This window comes from Narcine bancroftii, chromosome 8 (genome assembly GCF_036971445.1).
Source record: "Narcine bancroftii isolate sNarBan1 chromosome 8, sNarBan1.hap1, whole genome shotgun sequence".
Lineage (NCBI taxonomy): Eukaryota > Metazoa > Chordata > Chondrichthyes > Torpediniformes > Narcinidae > Narcine > Narcine bancroftii.
In genome coordinates this window covers 65783635-65805478 of record NC_091476.1, presented here as the reverse complement: position 1 = coordinate 65805478, position 21844 = coordinate 65783635, and the positions used below count along the sequence as shown (strand labels likewise).

At 41.1% G+C, this 21844-nt stretch overlaps 1 protein-coding gene across 1 annotated transcript in view; it reads right to left on the bottom strand.

Moving 5' to 3' along the window:
• The window catches only part of LOC138740795 (NACHT, LRR and PYD domains-containing protein 12-like), a 53232-nt gene extending 39891 nt beyond the window's left edge, over positions 1 to 13341 (bottom strand). The window contains exons 1-3 of the mRNA XM_069893897.1: positions 12749 to 13341; positions 9225 to 9353; positions 5735 to 5901 (exon numbers count right to left, since the gene is read on the bottom strand). Coding sequence (XP_069749998.1) covers positions 5735 to 5901; positions 9225 to 9321 — 264 coding nt within the window. The 5' untranslated portion in view covers positions 9322 to 9353; positions 12749 to 13341. The remainder of the gene's footprint in view (positions 1 to 5734; positions 5902 to 9224; positions 9354 to 12748) is intronic.
• Positions 13342 to 21844: the final 8503 nt, after the last annotated feature.

Genomic DNA, 21844 nt, shown 5'->3' with positions numbered 1-21844 from the left:
GGAAGAAAGGAAGTAAGGAGGGAATTAAGAGAGTGACCTTTGTTATATATTAAGATTAAAATCTTTTCTGCGGGAGGGGGCTGGGTGGGGAAGAATTACGGTCACTGAGAAATCATTTGATGCTTGCGAGTGATTTCGCAAATCCAAATGGAGAGGGGAGATGTGGTTGCCCGACAAGGGACAAAGCGCAACTCAGGAAGGGGAGGGGATAGTGGGGTTAAAGGAATTTTAGATAGGAGAATAATGAAATATTTTATGTTTTAGAAATGTTGTCTTATAATGTGTTCAAAAAAAGAAAGCAGAAATGGATAAGAAGGAATGGTGATGATGAGAAGACGGAAAGGAAAGATAAACAAAGTATGAAATGGCTATGTTGAACTATATGGCTTTAAATATTAATGGAATACGTAACCAAATCAAAAGGAAGAAACTGTTAAATTTAGTGAAAAAATAAAAAATTGTAATAGCATTCGTACAAGAAACACATCTAACTGAAGTGGAACACAAGAAATTAAAGAGAGATTGGATAGGACATGTAACAGCAGCATCATATAATTCAAAAGCCAGAGGAGTAGCTATATTAATCAATAAAAATGTACCAATCAGAATAGGAGAGGAAATAATAGATCCAGCAGGGAGAGATGAAATGATAAAATGTCAAATATATTCAGAATTTTGGAATTTACTCAATGTATATTCACCTAATGAAGAGTATCAAAAATTTATGCAAGATATCTTTTTGAAGATAGCAAATACGCAAGGGAACATACTAATAGGAGGGGATTTTAACCTTAATTTGGACTCAAACATGGATAAAACTGGAAAAAACTAACAGAGAGAACAAAGTAACCAAATTTATAATTAAATCGATGCAAGAAATGCAACTTTTGGATATATGGAGGAAACAACACCCAAAGGAAAAGGAATATTCATATTATTCGGGTAGAATAATATGAGCCCACATTCAAGAGAAAGTTAGGAAAACGGAATATAAAGCTAGACTATTATCGGACCACTCACCCCTGTTATTGGCAACAGAGCTAGAGGACATCCCACCAAGAATGTATACTTGGAGATTCAAGCCGTTGTCATACCCACACTCCTGTTCGGCTCCGAATCATGGGTCCTCTACCGGCATCACCTACGGCTCCTAGAACGCTTCCACCAGCGTTGTCTCCGCTCCATCCTCAACATTCATTGGAGCGCTTTCATCCCTAACGTCGAAGTACTCGAGATGGCAGAGGTCGACAGCATCGAGTCCACGCTGCTGAAGATCCAGCTGCGCTGGGTGGGTCACGTCTCCAGAATGGAGGACCATCGCCTTCCCAAGATCGTGTTATATGGCGAGCTCTCCACTGGCCACCGTGACAGAGGTGCACCAAAGAAAAGGTACAAGGACTGCCTAAAGAAATCTCTTGGTGCCTGCCACTTTGACCACCGCCAGTGGGCTGATATCGCCTCAAACCGTGCATCTTGGCGCCTCACAGTTTGGCGGGCAGCAACCTCCTTTGAAGAAGACAGCAGAGCCCACCTCACTGACAAAAGGCAAAGGAGGAAAAACCCAACACCCAATCCCAACCAACCAATTTTCCCCTGCAACCGCTGCAACCATGTCTGCCTGTCCCGCATCGGACTTGTCAGCCACAAACGAGCCTGCAGCTGACGTGGACATTTACCCCCTCCATAAATCTTCGTCCGCGAAGCCAAGCCAAAGAAGACTTAAAAGACAGGATTTTAGAGAATTAATTGAACGACAAATTAAAATGTACTTTGAAATAAATACGGAATCAGTGAAAGATAAGTTTATACTATGGGATGCAATGAAAGCGTTCATCAGAGGGCAAATAATAAGTTATGTAACTAAGATGAAGAAGGACTACAATCAGGAAACAGAACAGTTGGAAAGGGAAATAACAAATATAGAAAAAGAATTAGCAATGAAGGAAGACACAACTAAAAGAAGAGAATTGGCAGATAAAAAATAAAATATGAAACACTTCAAACATATAAGATGGAGAAGAACATAATGAAGACAAAACAGAAATATTATGAGCTAGGAGAAAAAAAACGCACAAAATTCTAGCATGGCAGCTTAAGACAGAACAAACTAAAAGAATGGTATTGGCATTAAGGAAAAAGGACAAACAAATTACATATAATCCAACGGAGATCAATGAAAACTTCAGGGAATTCTACGAGCAACTATATCAAACTGAAAACGAAGGGAAAAAGACAAAATAGATGAATGTCTAACTAAAATTGAACTACCGAAATTACAAACAGAGAAGCAAAATAAATTAATAAAACCATTTGAAATAGAAGAATTACAGGAGATATTAAAAAAACTAACGAACAATAAAACACCAGGAGAGGATGGATTCCCAACAGAATTCTATAAAACATTTAAAGACTTATTAATTCCTCCCCTTCTGGAAGTAATCAACCAGATTGATAAAACACAAAGCATACCAGATTCATGCAAAACAGCAATAATTACAGTAATACCAAAGTCAGAGAAAGATCCACTTGCACCAGCATCATATAGACCAATATCTTTACTTAACACAGATTATAAGATAATAGCTAAATTATTAGCAAACAGATTGGCCGACTATGTACCAAAAATAGTAAATCTAGACAAAACTGGATTTATTAAAAAAAGATGAACAACAGACAATATCTGTAAATTTATTCATGCAGTAGAAGGAAATAAAACTCCAACAGTAGCAGTTGATTTAGACGCAGAGAAGGCCTTTGACAGAGTAGAATGGAATTATTTATTCAAAGTACTACAAAAATTCAGCCTACCAGAAAAATATATTAATTGGATTTAAGCATTATATAAAATGACAGTAAATGGATATATATCAAAACAATTTAACTTAAGCAGATCAACAAGGCAGGGATGTCCACTATCTCCCTCACTGTTCGCGTTAGCTATAGAACCACTAGCAGAACTGATAAGAACAGAAAATAAAATAAGAGGGATAAAAATAAAAGAGAAGGAATATAAAATCAGTCTATTTGCAGATAACGTTATAATATACTTTACAGAACCAGAAATATCAATAAAATAATTACACAGGAAATTGAAGGAATATGGAGAAGTGTCGGGGTACACGATCAACGCAAATAAAAGTGAAGCAATGCCAATAAATAATGCGGATTTCACAAAGTTTAAGAAAGAATCGCCATTTAGATGGCAAACGCAAGCAATGCGATACCTAGGTATACAACTAAATAAAAACCTCGGCCATCTGTATAAACTAAATTATCATCCATTAATGAAAAAATTACAAGACGACTTAGAGCATTGGAAAGACTTACCACTAACACTGATAGGAAGGATAAACTGTATTAAAATGAACATTTTCCCAAGGATACAATACCTATTTCAGTCATTACCAATTCACCTAACAGAGAAATTCTTCAAGGAGTTAAAGAAAATAATAAGGAAATTCTTATGGAAAGGGGGGAAACCGAGGATAGTACTAGATAAATTAACAGAACGGTACAAACAAGGAGGCTTACAACTACCAAACTTTAAGAATTATTAAAGAGCCACACAATTAAGATACCTATCAGATTTTTTTAAAACAAGGGAAAAACCAGATTGGACCAGATTAGAACTAGATTAAATAGGGGAGAAGATACCTGAACATATACTATATAAATGGGATGAAAAATTGGTGCAACGTAGAAATTGCATCATCTGCTCAACATTTGGAAGAAGATTCATGTAGAAAGGAATAAAACAAATTACCAACTACCAAAACTAATATTGAAGCAAAATCAGCTAATCCCTTTTACAATAGATAACCTTTCCTTTAGAGAATGGGAGAGAAAAGGGATCAAAAGAATAGAAAATTGTTTTTCGGGAAATAAATTATTATCCTTTGAACAAATGAAGGATAAATATAATATAACTCACGATACAATGTTTGCATACTACCAACTGAAAACCTACTTGAAGGACAAATTGGGAAACAGTCTGAAGTTACCAGAAGGAAGCAATTTTGAATATGTGATTACAGACACAATGATAATCAAAAAATTTGTAACAAACATGTACATCAAACTGCAAGAAAAGGAGAACGAGGAAACAAATGGTAAGCCTAAACAAAAATGGGAACAAGATCTAAACATAAAGATAAAGAATGAAACTTGGGAGAAGTTATGCTCTGGAACTATGAGAAATACAATAAACACGAGGTTACGCATGATACAATATAACTGGATACACAGGCTATACATCACACCTCAAAAGTTAAATAAATGGGACCCAACAGTATCAGACAGATGTTTTCGCTGCAAAAAGGAAACTGAAACAACAATTCATGCAATTTGGACATGTGAGAAAGTGGAAAAATTTTGGGAAGATCTAAGCCAGATATTAAATAAAATCACAAAAGGCAATATACCAAAAAACCCACAGATCTTCCTACTAAGTAATATAAGAAACAAAGAATTTCGACTCGATTTGGATGGAGCACAAAAAAGATTTGTTATGATAGCCCTAGCTGTAGCAAAAATATGTATTATGTCAACCTGGAAATTAGAAGACAACTTGAGAATACAACAATGGTATATAGAAATGAATAAATGTATTCCATTAGAAAAAATAACATATAATTTAAGAAATAACATTACAATATTCAAACAAATATGGGAGCCATACATGAAACACAAAAGAGAAATCCTACTGTGGACTTCCACCACCTAAAAGGACAGGGGAAGATAACGAAAAGAACTGACTCAGTAAAATTTCTTGTTTATTTTTATTAAGTGACAACATTGTTTAACGGGTTTAATGTATCTTATAGATTGAACTTTATATAAATGGGAAAGGGAGTGAGGGAGGGAGGGAAGGGGGGGAGAAAATGACACTATATATTTAAGAAGAAAAATTTCTGTATGTATCTTGGTCAATATGGTTTATAGTGTGAAAAATAAAAATTTAAAAAAAAACATCACCTGCCCCTGCAGCTACCTTTCTATCATCCTCAAACCTCGCGACAGAGCCATTTATTCCGCAATCCAAATCATCAAACACCAACTTCTGGGTGAAAAGGTTTTTCCTCCACTCCGTTCTAAATAGCCTACCTCGTATTCAGAAACTATGGCCTCTGGTTCTTGACTCCCCGAAGGTCAGGAATATGTTTCCTGCCTCTAGCAGGTCCAATTCCTTAACTCAATCGGATCCCCCTCTCATCTAAATTCCAGTGCACACAAGCCCAGTCGCTCCAATCTTTCAGCATATGAAAGATAGCAGGTTACAGCATTTACGTCCTCCCACAGCTCTCAGGTGTCTCCTTGATGTTTCCATTTTCATTTGGAATCACCACTTCACCCGGGAGATAGTTTTATTCTATATGCACGCTTCAAAATAAAACCGTTGGCTCCTGTAACAGGCCATTTAAAGCTGACAGCAGTCTGACTGGGTGTACCGGAGCGCCGAGACGTCACAGACAACTAAGGGGGCATGCGCAAGATTGCATCGGAGTTGGCGGGAAGAAGGCGGCAGCGTTGAGGCTTAGTTGGCAAGGTAAGAATTTTAGACCCTTTGCAGATGACAGCTTCGCAGATTGTCCTAAACAACACGGCGTATCTGGTGATGGGATCAAGTCGTGGGTGGCTTTGAGTCTCAAGAGGCTATCAGGACAGATCTCGGTATCTCTCCCTTCGGTTCTGTGACAATGCAAAGAATGGGACTCACTGCAATCCGCCCACTCACCTCATGTTCTTGTTGACTGAAATGTCCCTCCTGCCTCAATATCAAGCTGAGCCCCTCGACCCCTTCTTCAATCGCTGGTTTCAGTCTCTCCTGGTAGAATTTAGCAAGCTGGAACAGTTGGTAATCATTCCACTGATTCAGGAGTTCATTGATCGCAGACTTTGGTTCTGGAGATATGAAAAAAAAATGACCCCAGAGACGACATATTTCCAGTAACCCCTCCCCCCCCCCAACTCCAGAAATAATCTTCACAGGGACCAAACCCTTGACTGATGGCCCCACCCCATTATACTCTCCCCGAGGTCCAGAGATCAATTTCTCTGGTTTCCAATTAGAACCCTCCCACCCATCTTTCCCCATGTCTCCTAGCTCTCTCCCCCCCACTTCTCCCTCCATCTCCTTTCACAGAGACAAAAAAAAATCAATTATCTCCTGTTCTAAATTAACTCATTAGGGCAGCAAGGTTAGCACAGCGACTAGCGCCAGTGGTTAGGACCAGGATTCGAATCCCGTGCACTCTCTCGGGAGTTTATACATTCTCCCCTGGGCTGTGTGGATTTCCACCTGGGGAGTGGGGACTCCAGTTTCCTCCCACCATTGAAAATGTACCAGGGATTGTAATTGGATGGCACGGGCTCATGGGCTGAAAGGGCCATGATCGTGCTGCATGAACGTCTAAATTTTGTGTTGGTCTGTATTCCCCTCCTACCCACTCTTCCACCTTTACTCCTCAGACATGTGGTTTTTTTTGATCACACCTTTACAAATTTAAATATACAGCACGGTAACACGCCTTTCCGGCCCACGAGCTCATGCCAGCCAATTAACCTGCATTCAAGGCCATCGGTGCTCTTTAAGGGATTGCTTAAGGTGGGATGTGGGTGGAAATAAAAGTTTGAAAACCACTTTTGAATCGTCCCTCATGGACTCGTTATGTGCACTGTTTCAGAGCTCCAAAGGAAATGGGCCAATGACAATTTTTCTCAAGCAAAATATTTTAGTAACAGTCGGGTCTTGAGCAGCCACACGCGCCTTAAGCATAGAGGCCAAACACAAAATAGACCCTGTCCTCTTTTCCAAAGAGGCAACAAAGTGGTCTTCATTCATTCAAAAGCCACGTGTTTCCCTTCTTCCAGGGGTAACACAGCACAAACAGCATCAATTCTGCATACTGTAACTCAACCCCGTCTTTCACAAGGTTTCTGTCCCTGCACATCACAGGGTTTTCACTTCTGCGAACTCCAAACTGAACCATCCCAAAACTGAAAATAAAATGCCTGAATTTGGTCATATATTTCTCCAAATCATGTGACAGTCACATCGTGGACGAGGTTGGTCCTCAATTCTCGGAAACCACATGACCATTTATTTCTACCAAAACTCTGTTCCTTTTTCAAAACCTCTGACCTCATTTCGGATCAAGAGGCTTTAGTGGCTTGGATTAAAAATAGATGGCTTCTTCAGCAGTTCTTAAGACCCACTTGAAATCCATTAGCTCTGTCTGTCCAAGCATGTTGACTCCAAGAGTGAACTCTCAGAAAAGAATGGTTCTCTATAAATGTGCTGTGACCTGTGTGTGACTCGGTACTAACTAACTTACTAAGAATACAGATACAATATTTTAACTATAATTTACTTTACTAAGACATTTTTATAAAAGAAATATAGTTTAATATTAAAGATTAACATAAATCCAACACATTTACACACAAATAACACCATTTTGAAGAGTCACTGAGTCTGCTCCATTGAATTTAGAGTGTTTGGTGAGAGAAGCACCTGCCCAAACAGATAGCCATTTGCTTCATAACCTGTGTAAACAGGCCAGAGACCATTGGCTCATTGACTCATCTTCCTGAAGAAATGGAACTTTAAACAGAATCAGCAGTGATGTCATGTCATGTGATTACGACCCTTCAAGAAAGCATCTTTAATAATGAAACCACCTTCATCTGAAGTCAAGATTCTGTGAGAAAAGAACCCACTACTGTATTCTCCTCGTCAAGGGAGGATCGCAGGATCAGAGTGACTTCGGAAAAAAAAAGGCCACTTCTACTGTCTTTCTTTGTTAAGGGAGAGCAATGTTTCTGGGGGTCATTTTTAATGGTCATTCTGTCTAAAAACAGTCATTCTGTCTAAAAACCCTTGCCTTTGGTTTGTGAAACCATCGTGGAAATCACAAGTTCCGTGATCTCCAGACAAGAGAGGGAAAATTGTGAAAAAAAAGTCATTCGTATGAAGAAATATTTCTCTGAAAGCAACTCTATAAGAATTCATCAGTTTTGAGAAGTCTGATGTCTCAAATGCATAATTACTTTTGATCAACAGCTAAAGACTCCGAGCTTCAACACAAAATATTTCTTAGACTGAACTTTAAATTTGAATCATCTCTTCAGAATTGTGCTTAAACTGTAAATGTTTGGGATCTCACACACATACATATATATATTTGTGCATAGTGGGGTTTAGAATTAAGTAAGAAATGTTATATAATTAAGTTGTTAATAAAAATTATTGTTTTGAAGATACCATTGTCTTGGTGAATTTCTATTGCTGCTGGTTTAGGTCGTAACACTCACCACCACCCCCACCCTACACAATTGCCCCCACTCCAAGTTCAGAGAGAAGAGCAAGAGGTGCTTGGGAACAATATCACCATCCGCTGGTTGAACACAGTCCTGAAATAGACTTAATAATTGTTCGTATTAAATCCTCTTTAACACCAAATCAGCACTGACTAATATCCCACCACAAGCAGCAAGGGATGGGCAACAATCATGGCCTCATCATGGACACTCACATCCCAGAAACATTCACTCTATCCAGGTGGTAAAATTTCCCCTCTTAACACATCCTGGAAATAGATTCAAGATTATTTTGTAATCACATAATAAAACAGAAAATGTGATATTACACAAAATTTCCTTGAGTCCACCCAAGGCAAAGATTCACTATCAGTATAAATTGCCAGGTGCCCCTTAGCAAGCGAAAGAGATGCAAGAGAGTTCTCCCCTGGGTCAATAAGTATCCTCAGATTCATCTCCAGTGCTCCCTCAGTCACAAAGACTCAGTCCAAACCATTGGCAGCCCAAGCTCTAGATGCACACCCCTGGCTGGATCAGGAAGCCTCCAGCACCCTCACGCATCCCCCATTCTGATACCTGGCACCCCTTCAGCCAGTCTCCAGCCTGGTGTGAGGCCTTTAACCGCAGCCCCCCAGAAGCTCGCATCCAAACTCTCCCCACCTGGGCTAATAGAATTCTGCTGATGCCAAAGACCTGAAGCTTCTGAAACCTCCCCTCCCCCTGGCGCAGATTCCCTGCCTTCACCTACCTCCTTTGTTCTTCAGTCCTCTTTAGTCAGAGCACGTCCTGTCTCCACTTATCCTGGAAACCCCACTGCCCCTCTCCAAGACTTCCTCGCGTTCCCTCCTCCCTGCCACTGATCTTCCTTGCTTCGCTGCCCATGGTCCCCATCCCACATCACTCACCCGATCCTTTGTGTAACGAGGCTCTGGTGGGAAGAACCTCCTCCCTTGAGCCAGTTCCAGGGTTCTGATTTCCATTCCAGTCAGCACCCTCCGCCATGACAGTGAGAGGTGCTCCCAAATTCTAGTGCTCTATGATTTAAAAAAATAACACATTAACAGCAACATTGTGAGTGAGAAAATGTACAGGAGGGAAATAGATCAACTTGCTGAATGCTGTAGCTACAACAATCTTATGCTCAATGTCAGCAAAATCAAGGAGATGAGATGACTGTGGACTTCAAAAAGAAGTCGGGGGCTATCAAGGCTCAGTAGCGGAGAGGGTCAAAAGCCTCACATTCCTGGGCACTAGCATCTCCGAGGATCTGTCCTGGAGCCTTCTTTTTGATGCAACCTCCATGTGAGGTGTCTGAGGAGATTCAGTACACCACCGAATATTCCCATAAACTTCTACAGGTGGTACCGCAGAGAGCATTCCGGCTGGTTGCATCACTGCCTGGCATGGAGGCGTCAACTCTTAGGACAGAATAAACTGTAGAGGGTTGTTAACCCAGCCTGTGACATCAGAGGCCCCAGACTTCACTCCATCGAGGTCATCTTCATGAGGTGATGTCTTAAAAAAGCAGCCTCTATCCTCAAAGACCGCACCACCTCCCACCACCACCCTGGCCAGGCCCTCTTCATTCTGTGCTACCATCGGGAAAAGTGTACAGGAGCCTAAAGATGAGCACTCAATGGCTCAAGGACAGCTTAAAACTCTATCAATGATACAGGTTATTCGATTACAAACCTAATCCCTAAACTGCTCTTTTTAAAATTACAGATGTAGGCTGTTTACCAACTTCTGCATATCAGGTGATAGCTTTTTCTACACAATTAGCTAGACGAGCCCGCTTTCGTTGACAACCTCAGCTGTCTGCCACCACTGCAGCAGGAATCCCGCTGTTCCCCCACTGGCAACCCATTTCGATTCCCTGCCCCATTTTCCTCCCCATAGTCTCACACACTGCCCAACTGAGACCACCCACAAATTAAAGGAACACCTCATCTTCCGTCTGGGCACCCTCCCAACCAGCTGGCATTAACACTGACCATTGACTCCTCAGGTTTCTGTTGGTGTCCCAACCCCCTCTATCCCTATTTCTCCTTTTCTCCAGCTTTCTCTCTCTTAATTAATTTAGACATTCAGCACGGAAACAGACCATTTCAGCCCACATCCACACCGCCCATTAACCTACATCCCCAATACGTTACGAACTGTGGGAGCCCTTGGGGAGAATATACAAACTCTTTACAGACAACCCGGGACTTGAACCCCGGGCCCAATCTCTGGCACTGTAAAGGCATTGCGCTAACCGCTATGCCAACCGCCCAGTTCTTTCCTTGTCCTCCAGCTCAGCATTCACAGCGCCACCCTCTATCGATTCCCACACTTCCTATTCCACCCCCTATCGATTCCCACCCTTCCTCTTCGACCCCCTATCGATTCTCACCCTTCCTCTTCCACCCCTATCGATTCTCACCCTTCCTCTTCCACCCCCTATTGATTCTCACCCTTCCTCTTCCACCCCCCATCGATTCTCACCCTTCCTCTTCCACCCCCTATCGATTCTCACCCTTCCTCTTCCGACCCCTATCGATTCTCACCCTGTCTCTTCCACCCCCTATTGATTCTCACCCTTCCTCTTCCACCCCCTATCGATTCTCACCCTTCCTCTTCCATTTCAGATCATCCAAAATGTCCTCCTCCTTCCAAATCTGTGGCTTCCCCTCCACCACCATCAACTCAGCCCTTAATCGCATCGCCTCCATTTCCTGCTTATCTGCCCTGGCCCCCTTTTCCCCCACACATAACAAAGACATGATTCTCCTTGTCCTCACCTACCACCCCCACCAGCGCAATTTCAATTACACTCAACATTATCCCACCACCAGACACACCTTCCCCTCCTCCTTCTACAGGGATTGCTCCCACCCTCCCCCGACTCCCTCGTCCACTCATCCCTTCCCAGGCTATGGCAACCAAGACATGTGCCCAGTGTGCCACTTGAAGGGGGAGGGAGGGCGCCCCCGCCGCTATTCATACAAGGAACGCACACCTTTTTCTTCCATGCTCAATTCACCCATCTTAGCTTTTGCTATCAATTATACAACCCCAAATACAACATGGCGGCCATCAAAGCCTGGTCTCCTGAGACCTCCTTGTCGCCGTCTATTTTGACGCCCCTGCCATGGGGCCATTTTGTGCCAATTCGCCACCATCCCTTCCCACCAATTGCCAACCCTGGCACCTTCCCCCACGGCCGCAGGGAAGTGCCACGCGCCCACACCTCTTCACTCACCACCATTCAGGGGCCCCAAACAGTCCTTCCAAGCAAAGCAACACTTCCCTTGTGAATCTCTCACCTGCATCTGGCAGTAGCCTTCTCTACATCGGAGTGATTAGGAGATCCCTCCACTGAACACTTCCTCATCTCCACATCAGTGACAGGGATCTCCCAGCGGCCTACCATTTCAATTCCGCGCCCCCCTCCTGCACTGGCGTGTCTGTCCACAGTGTCGCACAGTCAAATCAAGGCCACCCATAAGCTGGAGGAGCAGCACCTATTTAATCTGGGCACTTTCCAACTGGACGGCATGAACGTCGACTTCTCCAGTTTCTGCTAGCCCACTCCCCATTCTCCTTCTCTTCCCCCTCCCTGCCTTCTTTCCTCCAGCTCTCCACCCCCTTCCCTCTCCATTCACAGAGCCAATTCCCCTCCCCCGTTTTCTGATGTAAGTGCCCTCCCTTATCCACCTATTACCTCCTGCCTGTGGGACCATGCTCCTTCTCCCCACCCCACCCCCCACACTCCCACCATTTTGTTCACATGGCAGCCGATATTTTGCTCGTACCTTGAAGGGCTCAAACCCAAAATGTCGGTTATGTAACTTTATAGTTGCTATTTTGAGTACACTGTTTGACTTATTTCTAGCATTCTGTTTTTAATTCAATCACAGTGTCTGCAGACTTTCATGTTTCACTCTAATACCTTTTGCCTGTTGGTCTGTACTCCTCCCCCTGTCCTTTCCTTCTTTCTCCTCTAACTTTTAATTTGGGCACTTGTCTGCTTTTTGCTCACACCTTGGGTCCCCTCTCCTTCTTAGCCCGAGCTGCCTCACTCCCTTCCCAGTCTCCATTCCCCCCAGCTCTCCCTTCCCCTTTCCCAGTCTCCATTCCCCCAGCTCTCTTCCCTTTTCCCTGCTTCTTCCCCCCCGCTATCTCTCTTCCATCCCTTTTCCCCAGCCTTCTTTACTCCAGCTCTGTCTCTCTTCCCTTTTCTGTCTCTCCCTCCATCCTTACCCTTCTCTTTTCAACGAACAAAAATCAATTCTCTCCTCTCCTCCTATCATATCCAAATAAAACACACCTTTTGTGGGTCTGGACTCCTCCCCCAGCAAGTCTTCAGTCTTTATTCTGACGATTGGCTGTTCTTTGTTTATTCCTTGAAGGGCTCAGGGCCACAACCTTGGTAATATATATTTACCTCTTATGGGCACTGCGAGACCCGCTGAGTTCCTCCAGCATCACTGTGCTTGCACCACACGATAGTGTCCGCAGACGATGGGGTTTCGTTGCTTGCAGGCTGACCCTCCCCAGGTGATTGGCGGCCTGGCCCGCTCACCCCTCCCGGTCTTTGAACTCAGTGCACCCTATGTGGACCCCACACCCAATGTGGACCCTGCACCCTATGCAGACCTCTCACCCCCGGGACCCTGCTCCCCGTGGGCCCGGGACCCTGTGCGGACCCTGCATCCCGTGGGCCTTTGACTCCACACCCTATATACACCCTATCTGCCCAGAACTCTGCACCCGATGTGGACCCTTCACCCTACACGAACCGTGCACCCCCGGGAACCCGAACACCCGGGACCCTGCACCCTATGCGGTCCCGTACCCTGCACCTTGTTCAGACTCCTCACCTCCGGGATCCTGCACCCTGTTCGGCCTTGGGTCTGGCACAGCCTCACTTCCCCCCCCCCCCCCCGCCGTACCGGCGCCCACCCGAACTGCGGCCCTTTCGTGCTCTCCCTCACCGCTTACAGTCCACACAGAGCTCGGAACGGCTGCCTCACTCTTTCCCGCCAAAAGGTTCGCGGGTTGGCGCCCGGCCAGCTCCGGAAAACTGGTACCCCCGCCGCAGCGCCACCGGGTGGCCGGAGGCCTAGGAGCGCACTGCCGCCGCTCCCTTCAGCGCCTGCGAACTACCATGGACCCGTGTATAAGGCGACTCGAGAATTTCCATCTAGTTTCGAGCGAACCCTTTGTATAAGACGACGTACTTTGCTGACCTAGTTTAAAAGCCATATCACAATGTTTTAATAATTTTTCATTTTGTGGCGCAGCCAAGAGGCTGCAGTATCACAACTGCTTTTATTTGAATCTCACACTCCAACCTTTAAGCCCCAACTTGTAACGCCCCCAACATCGCAGCTGCCCCACCCTACAAGAGAGGCTGGTTCTCCACTGCAAGAATGCAAGTCACCACAATTTAAAGATTTAAATTTGGATATTTTTCAATAGAATATTGTCGGCTCTTGTTAGAACCTGTACAGTTGGTTTAAGATTCAGTTTATTGTCATTGCAGTAAAACGGTGTCACGTTTGTGAGAAACAAGTACCTTCACAGAAATTGCTGGAGACAAAAATTGAGAACAAAGAACATTTATTAAACAACAATGCAAAGTTGGGTGCTTCCCCTTACCATGGGAATACACACATACACTGGGGCTCACCCAACTTTTATACAGTTTATTTCAGTATAGGAATACCCTCCCCCTTACATTCTTCTCCCTCCTGGATGAGTTTGGCATTAGGCAATCCTGTCTGCCTATGTGCTGTTTCTGTGAACTTGGAGGACCAGGGGGTATCCTGTCGGTGTCCCATCATTATTCACAAACCTGCCTTTGTTCTAATTCCCACCTTCCCGACTCTCAGGGCTACAACCTTCTAAGGCTAGAAGACCCTTATCTTATCCAAACTAACTTTACTTCCTACATTCTATTGTCTATTATCTATCCTTATCCTATTCATACTGGCTTTATTTATTACACATATATCTATACTAGTTTCCTCATCTGCATATTTTTATATCAGTTTTACTCATCTCTCACAATCCTCACTTTTCTTTTAGATCAGTGTTACTCATCTCTCACTATCCTCACTTTTCTTTTAGATCAGTGTTACTCATCTCTCACAATCCTCACTTTTCTTTTAGATCAGTGTTACTCATCTCTCACAATTCTCACTTTTCTTTTAGCTACGCTTCGTGACTTCTCAACTGGAATGTATTACTTGCAAACTTGTTCTTTTTCCCAGCTGGTCAGTAAACGAACTGCAGTCTCAGCATCATCAGACAGAATTAGGGAGGAGGAGTCACGTGATGGAGTAGTGGCCGGTCGGGAACTCCAGCCCACCCGACCTGCGGCCCTTTCATGCTCTCCCCCATCGCTTACAGTCCACACAGAGCTCGGAACGGCCGCCTCACTCTTTCCTGCCAAAAGGTTCGCAGGTTGGCGCCCGGCCAGCGCTGGAAAACTGGGACCCCCGCCGCAGCGCCACCGGGTGGCCGGAGGCCCAGGGGCGCACTGCCGCCGCTCCCTTCAGCACCTGCAAATTACCATGGACCCGTGTTTTGGGCGACTTGAGAATTTCCATCTAGTTTTGAGCGAACCCTTTGTATAAGACGACGTCTTATTCACAAACCTGCCTTTGTTCTAATTCCCACCTTCCCGACTATCAGGGCTACAACCTTCTAAGGCTAGAAGACCCTTATCTTATCCAAACTAATTTTACTTCCTACATTCCATTGTCTATTATCTATCCTTATCCTATTCATACTGGCTTTATTTATTACATATATATCTATACTAGTTTCCTCATCTGCATATTTTTATATCAGTTTTACTCATCTCTCACAATCCTCACTTTTCTTTGAGATCAGTGTTACTCATCTCTCACAATCCTCAATTTTCTTATAGATCAGTGTTACTCATCTCTCACAATCCTCACTTTTCTTTTAGATCAGTGTTACTCATCTCTCACAATCCTCACTTTTCTTTTAGATCAGTGTTACTCATCACTCACAATCCTCACTTTTAGCTATGCTTCGTGACTTCTCAACTGGAATGTATTACTTGCAAACTTGTTCTTTTTCCCAGCTGGTCAGTAAACGAACTGCAGTCTCAGCATCATCAGACAGAATTAGGGGGGAGGGGTCACGTGATGGAGTAGTGGCCGGTCGGGGAACTCCAGCCCTCTCCGGAAAAGTTTAAAAAAAAACAGAAAAAACAAAGGCACAAACACAAAAACTAAAATAAAGTGATAATAAAGCTGTGGAGAAAATGGCAGTGAGGAAAGAAAAGCCAAAAGCAACGGGAAGAAGAGAAGAAGAAAAGACGTCGGAAGAAGAAGGTGAAGGCCTTACCTGTCCGAGGAGGCCCGTTGTGGAGAGAGAAGCCCGCTCCCTCAGGTCAGTTGAAGCCCCGAGCTCGGTACTACAAAAATGGCTCGCGGAGCCAAACAAAAGTGCGCAACCGCGCATGCGCGATGCGCAAGACAAAAAGAACACTAACGGGAGGGGGGACCAGCTGAGGAGTTGATCTCCACAGCTGAAATTGACAACCACAACAAAGCAGCAAGAGGATATAACGAGAACAGAAAGAAGAGAGTAAAAAGAAATCAAAGAAACAACAGATGACCAACCCAGAGGAAGAAAACCAGCAGCAAGACACTTCTAATAAAAATAAGAAGACCAAAAATACTCAAAAAGGGAGAGGAGTCACGTAATGGAGTAGTGGCCGGTGGGGGAACTCCAGCCCTCTCCAGAAAAGTTAAAAAAAAGGTAGAGAAAAAGCAAAGGCACAAACTTAAAAACCAAAACAAAGTGAAAGTAAAAGTGTGAAGAAAATGGCTGCGAAGAAAGAAAAACCAGAAACAACGGGAAGAAGAAAGAAAGACGTCGGAAGAAGGTGAAGGCCTTACCTGTCCGAAGAGGCCCGCCGCGGAGAGAGAGGCCCGCTCCCACAGGTCAGTGGAGGTCCCGGGCTCGGGACTACAAAAATGGCTCGCAGAGCCGAGTAAAAGTGCGCAACCGCGCATGCGCGACTCCTCGCGGATGTCGATCTCCACAGCTGAGAGAGACACCTGCAGCACAGCAGCAGGTGCAGAACACAGACAATAACGACAACAAGAAAGAAGAGGGTAAAAAGAAAACAAGGAAACAACAGATGGTCAATCCAGCGGAAGAAGAAGAAGAAGAACAGAAAGAAGTGGAAGAAGAAGAGAAAAGCAAGACAATGGATGTATCTTTTTTTAAAGAATATATGGAATCAGTGAAAGAATGGCAATTACAAGAATTTGATGAGATAAAAAGAAGAATTAAGAATGCAGAAGAAAAAATGAATAGAATGGAAGTGGCCATATCAGAATTGGCAAAAAGAGTGGAAAATATGGAAAAACGAGAAACATTTGTAGATATGGAAGTAAAAGACTTAAAAGAGAAATTAGAAGAATCTAATAAAAAAGCTAAAGAGGCACAGGAGCTGTTAGCTCAGAAGATAGATATAATAGAAAACTATAATAGAAGAAATAATATAAAGATAGTGGGCCTTAAGGAAGATGAAGAAGGCAAGTATATGAGAGAATTTATAAAAGATTGGATCCCCAGGGTCCTGGGAAGACCAGAATTACAGGAAGAAATGGAAATAAAGAGGGCACATAGAACTTTAGCCCCGAAACCACAACCGCAGCAAAAACCAAAATCCATTTTAGTAAAATTCTTAAGATATACAACAAGAGAAAATATATTGGAGAAAGCAATGAAGAAAGTAAGAGAGGACAAAAAGCCACTGGAATATAAAGGTCAAAAATTTTTTTTCTATCCAGACATAAGTTTTGAACTCCTGAAAAAGAGGAAGGAGTTCAATACAGCGAAAACGATCTTATGGAAAAAAGGATATAAGTTTATGTTAAGGTACCCAGCGGTACTTAAAATAATTATTCCAGGGCAACAAAACAGACTATTCTCGGATCCAGAGGAAGCAGGGAAATTTGCAGAACATCTACAAAACAAGCAGAGAGATGAAGACATGTAATAAGAGTAAAAATGACCACGATCTATATGTATGTGTGTAAAGGGGTATATGTGTGTATATATATATATATATATATATATATATATAGTGTGCATACATGAATGTATCCGTATTTAGAGGAAAATATATAGAGTATAGACAAGAATTAATAAGGGAGGGAAATGGAATAGAGGGAATAAGGAGGGAATTAAAAGAGTGACCTTTGTTACATATGAAAATTGAAATCTTTTCTGGGGGGGGGCTGGGTGGGAAAGAGCTACGGTCACTGCAAAATCAGCTGACGTTTGCAAGTGAATTCGCAAATCCAAATGGAGAGGGGAGATGTGGTTGTCCGACAAGGGATAAAGGACAACTCAGGAGGGGGAGGGGAGACTGGGGTTAAAGAAGTTTTAAATAGGAGAATAGGGAAAATGTTTGATGTTTTAGAAATGTTGTCTTATAAAGTGTTCAAAACAAGAAAGCAGAAATGGATAAGAAGGAAAGGTAATGATGGAGAAACGGAAAGGGAAGATAAACAAAGTATAAAATGGCTACGCTGAACTATATGACTTTAAATATTAACGGCATACATAACCAAATTAAAAGGAAGAAACTGCTAAATTTACTGAAAAAAGAAAAAAATGATATAGCATTTGTGCAAGAAACACATTTAACTGAATTGGAGCACAAGAAATTAAAGAGAGATTGGGTAGGACACGTAACAGCAGTGTTGTATAATTCAAAAGCAAGAGGAGTAGCTATATTAATTAGTAAAAATGTGCCAATTAAAATAGAAGAGGAAATAATAGATCCAGCAGGGAGATATGTAATGATAAAATGTCAGATATATTCGGAGTTTTGGAATCTACTCAATGTATATTCACCTAACGAAGAAGATCAAAAGTTTATGCAAGATATTTTTTGAAGAAAGCAGATACGCAAGCGAACATATTAAAAGGAGGGGATTTCAACCTGAATTTGGATTCAAATATGGACAAAACTGGGAAAAAAATTAACAGAAAGAACAAAGTAACCAAATTTATAATTAAATCGATGGAAGAAATGCAACTTTTGGATATATGGAGGAAACAACACCCAAAGGAAAAGGAATATTCATATTACTCGGCTAGACATAAAACATACTCAAGAATAGACCTATTTTTGTTATCAGCTCGTATGCAAGATAGAGTAAGAGAAACAGAATATAAAGCTAGAATATTATCGGGCCATTCACCCTTAATATTGACAATAAAGTTAGAGGACATCCCTCCAAGAATGTATAGATGGAGATTAAACTCCATGTTACTCAAAAGGCAGGATTTTAGAGAATTCATTGAACGACAAATTAAAATGTATGTTGAAATAAATATGGAATCAGTGAAAGATAAGTTTATACTATGGGATGCAATGAAAGCATTTATTAGAGGGCAAATAATAAGTTATGTAACCAAGATGAAGAAGGACTATAATCAGGAAACAGAGCAGTTGGAAAGGGAAATAGTAAATATAAAAAAGGAATTAGCAATGAAGGAAGATACAACTAAAAGAAGAGAATTGGCAGAAAAAAAAATAAAATATGAAACACTACAAACATATAAGGTGGAGAAGAATATAATGAAGACAAAACAGATATATTATGAACTAGGGGAAAAAACGCACAAAATTCTAGCATGGCAGCTTAAGACAGAACAAGCTAAGAAAATGGTATTAGCATCAAGGAAAAAAGACAAACAAATCACATATAACCCAAAGGAGATCAAGGAAAACTTTAGAGAATTCTATGAACAATTATACCAAACTAAAAACGAAGGGAAAGAAGGGAAAATAGATGAATTTCTAACTAAAATTGAACTACCAAAACTACAAATAGAGGAACAAAATAAATTAACAGAACCATTTGGAATAGTAGAAATACAAGAGATAATAAAAAAATTACCAAATAATAAAACACCAGGAGAGGATGGATTCCCAATAGAATTCTATAAAACATTTAAAGATTTATTAATTCCTCCCCTCCTGTAAGTAATCAACCAGATTGATAAAACACAAAGCTTACCAGATTCATGTAAAACAGCAATAATTACAGTAATACTAAAGCAAGGGAAAGATCCACTCGCACCAGCGTCATATAGATCAATATCTTTACTTAACACAGATTATAAGATAATAGCTAAACTATTAGCAAGCAGATTAGCAGAGTATGAACCGAAAATGGTAAATCTAGACCAAACTGGATTTATTAAAAAAAGACGCACAACAGACAATATTTGTAAATTTATTAACTTAATTCATGCACTAGAAGGGAGTAAAGCGCCAACAGTAGCAGTTGCTTTAGACGCAGAGAAGGCCTTTGACAGAGTAGAATGGAATTATTTATTCAAAGTATTGCAAAAATTCAGTTTACCGGAGAATTAATTGGATTAAAGCATTATATAAGGGACCATTGGCGAAAGTGACAGCAAATGGATATATATCAAAGCAATTTAACTTAAGCAGGTCAACATGGCAGGGATGCCCACTATCACCCTTATTGTTCGCGTTAGCTATAGAACCACTAGCAGAATTGATAAGAACAGAAAATAATATAAAAGGGATAAAAATAAAAGACAAGGAATATAAAATCAGTTTATTTGTAGATGATGTTATAGTATACTTAACAGAACCAGAACTATCAATAAAAGAATTATATAAGAAATTGAAGGAATATGGAGAAGTGTCGGGTTACAAGATTAACGAAAATAAAAGTGAAGCAATGCCAATGAATAATGCGGATTTCTCAAAATTTAAGAAGGAATCACCATTCAGATGGCAAATGCAAGCAATAAGATACCTAGGTATACAAATAAATAAAAATCTCGGCCAACTATATAAACTCAATTATTATCCACTAATCAAAAAATTACAGGACGATTTAGAGCATTAGAAAGATTTACCACTAACACTAATAGGAATGATAAACTGTATTAAAATGAACATTTTTCCAAGGATACAATACCTATTTCAGGCATTGCCAATACACTTGACAGAGAAATTCTTCAAGGAGTAAAAGAAAATAAGGAAATTTTCATGGAAAGGGGGGAAACCGAGGATAGCACTAGATAAATTAACAGAATGGTATAAACAAGGAGGCTTACAACTGCCAAACTTAAAAAATTATTATAGAGCCGCACAATTAAAATACCTATCAGATTTTTATCAAATAAGGGAAAAGCCAGATTGGACTAGATTAGAATTAGATAAAATAGGGGAAAAGATACCTGAACACATATGATATAAATGGGATGAAAAATTGGTACAACATAGAAGTTCTCCAGTATTACATCATCTACTCAATATTTGGAAGAAGATTCATGTAGAAAGGAATAAAACAAATTACCAATTACCAAAACTAATACTGATGCAAAATCAGTTAATCCCTTTTACAATAGATAACCTTTCCTTTAGAGAATGGGAGAAAAAAGGGATCAAAAGAATAGAAAATTGTTTTTCAGGAAATAGATTATTATCCTTTGAACAAATGAAAGATAAATACAATATAACTCAAGATACAGTGCTGGCATATTACCAATTGAGATCCTACTTGAAGGACAAATTAGGAAGCAGCCTGAGTTTACCAGAGGGAAGTAACTTTGAATATGTGATTACAGATACAATGATAATCAAAAGATTTATAACAAATATGTATATTAAACTGCAAGAAAAGGAGAATGAGGAAATAAATGGTAAAACTAAACAAAAATGGGAACAAGATTTAAATATAAAGATAAAAAAGGAAACATGGGAGAATTTATGTTCTGGAACGATGAGAAATACAATAAATACGAGGTTACGTATGATACAATATAACTGGATACACAGGCTATACATTACACCTCAAAAGTTAAATAAATGGGACCCAACAGTATCTGATAGATGTTTTCGATGTAAAAAAGAAATGGGAACAACAATTCATGCAATCTGGACATGTGAGAAAGTAGAAAAATTTTGGGAAGATCTAAACCAAATATTAAATAAGATTACAGAAAACAATATACCAAAGAATCCAGAGACCTTCCTCCTAAGTAACATAAAAAACAAAGAATTTGGAATTGATTTGGATGATGCACAAAAAAGATTTGTTAAGATAGCTCTAGCCGTAGCAAAAAAATGTATTATGTCAACCTGGAAATCGGAAAATAATTTGAAAATACAACAATGGTATATAGAATTGAATAAATGTATTCCATTAGAAAAAATAACGTATAGTTTAAGAAATAATATTGAAATATTTGAACAAATATGGGAGCCTTACATGAAACACAATAGAGAAAACCTACCGGGGACATTCACTACCTAAATTAACGAAAGGAGAAGGAAATGAAAAGAATTGACTCAGTGGAATTTCTTGTTTATTTTTATTGAATGACAACATTGTTTGACTGGTTTAATGTATCCTAGATTTTGTACTTTAAATGGATGGGGTGGGGGGGGGGAGGTAGGGAGGGTGGGATGGGAGGAGGGAGGGGCGGG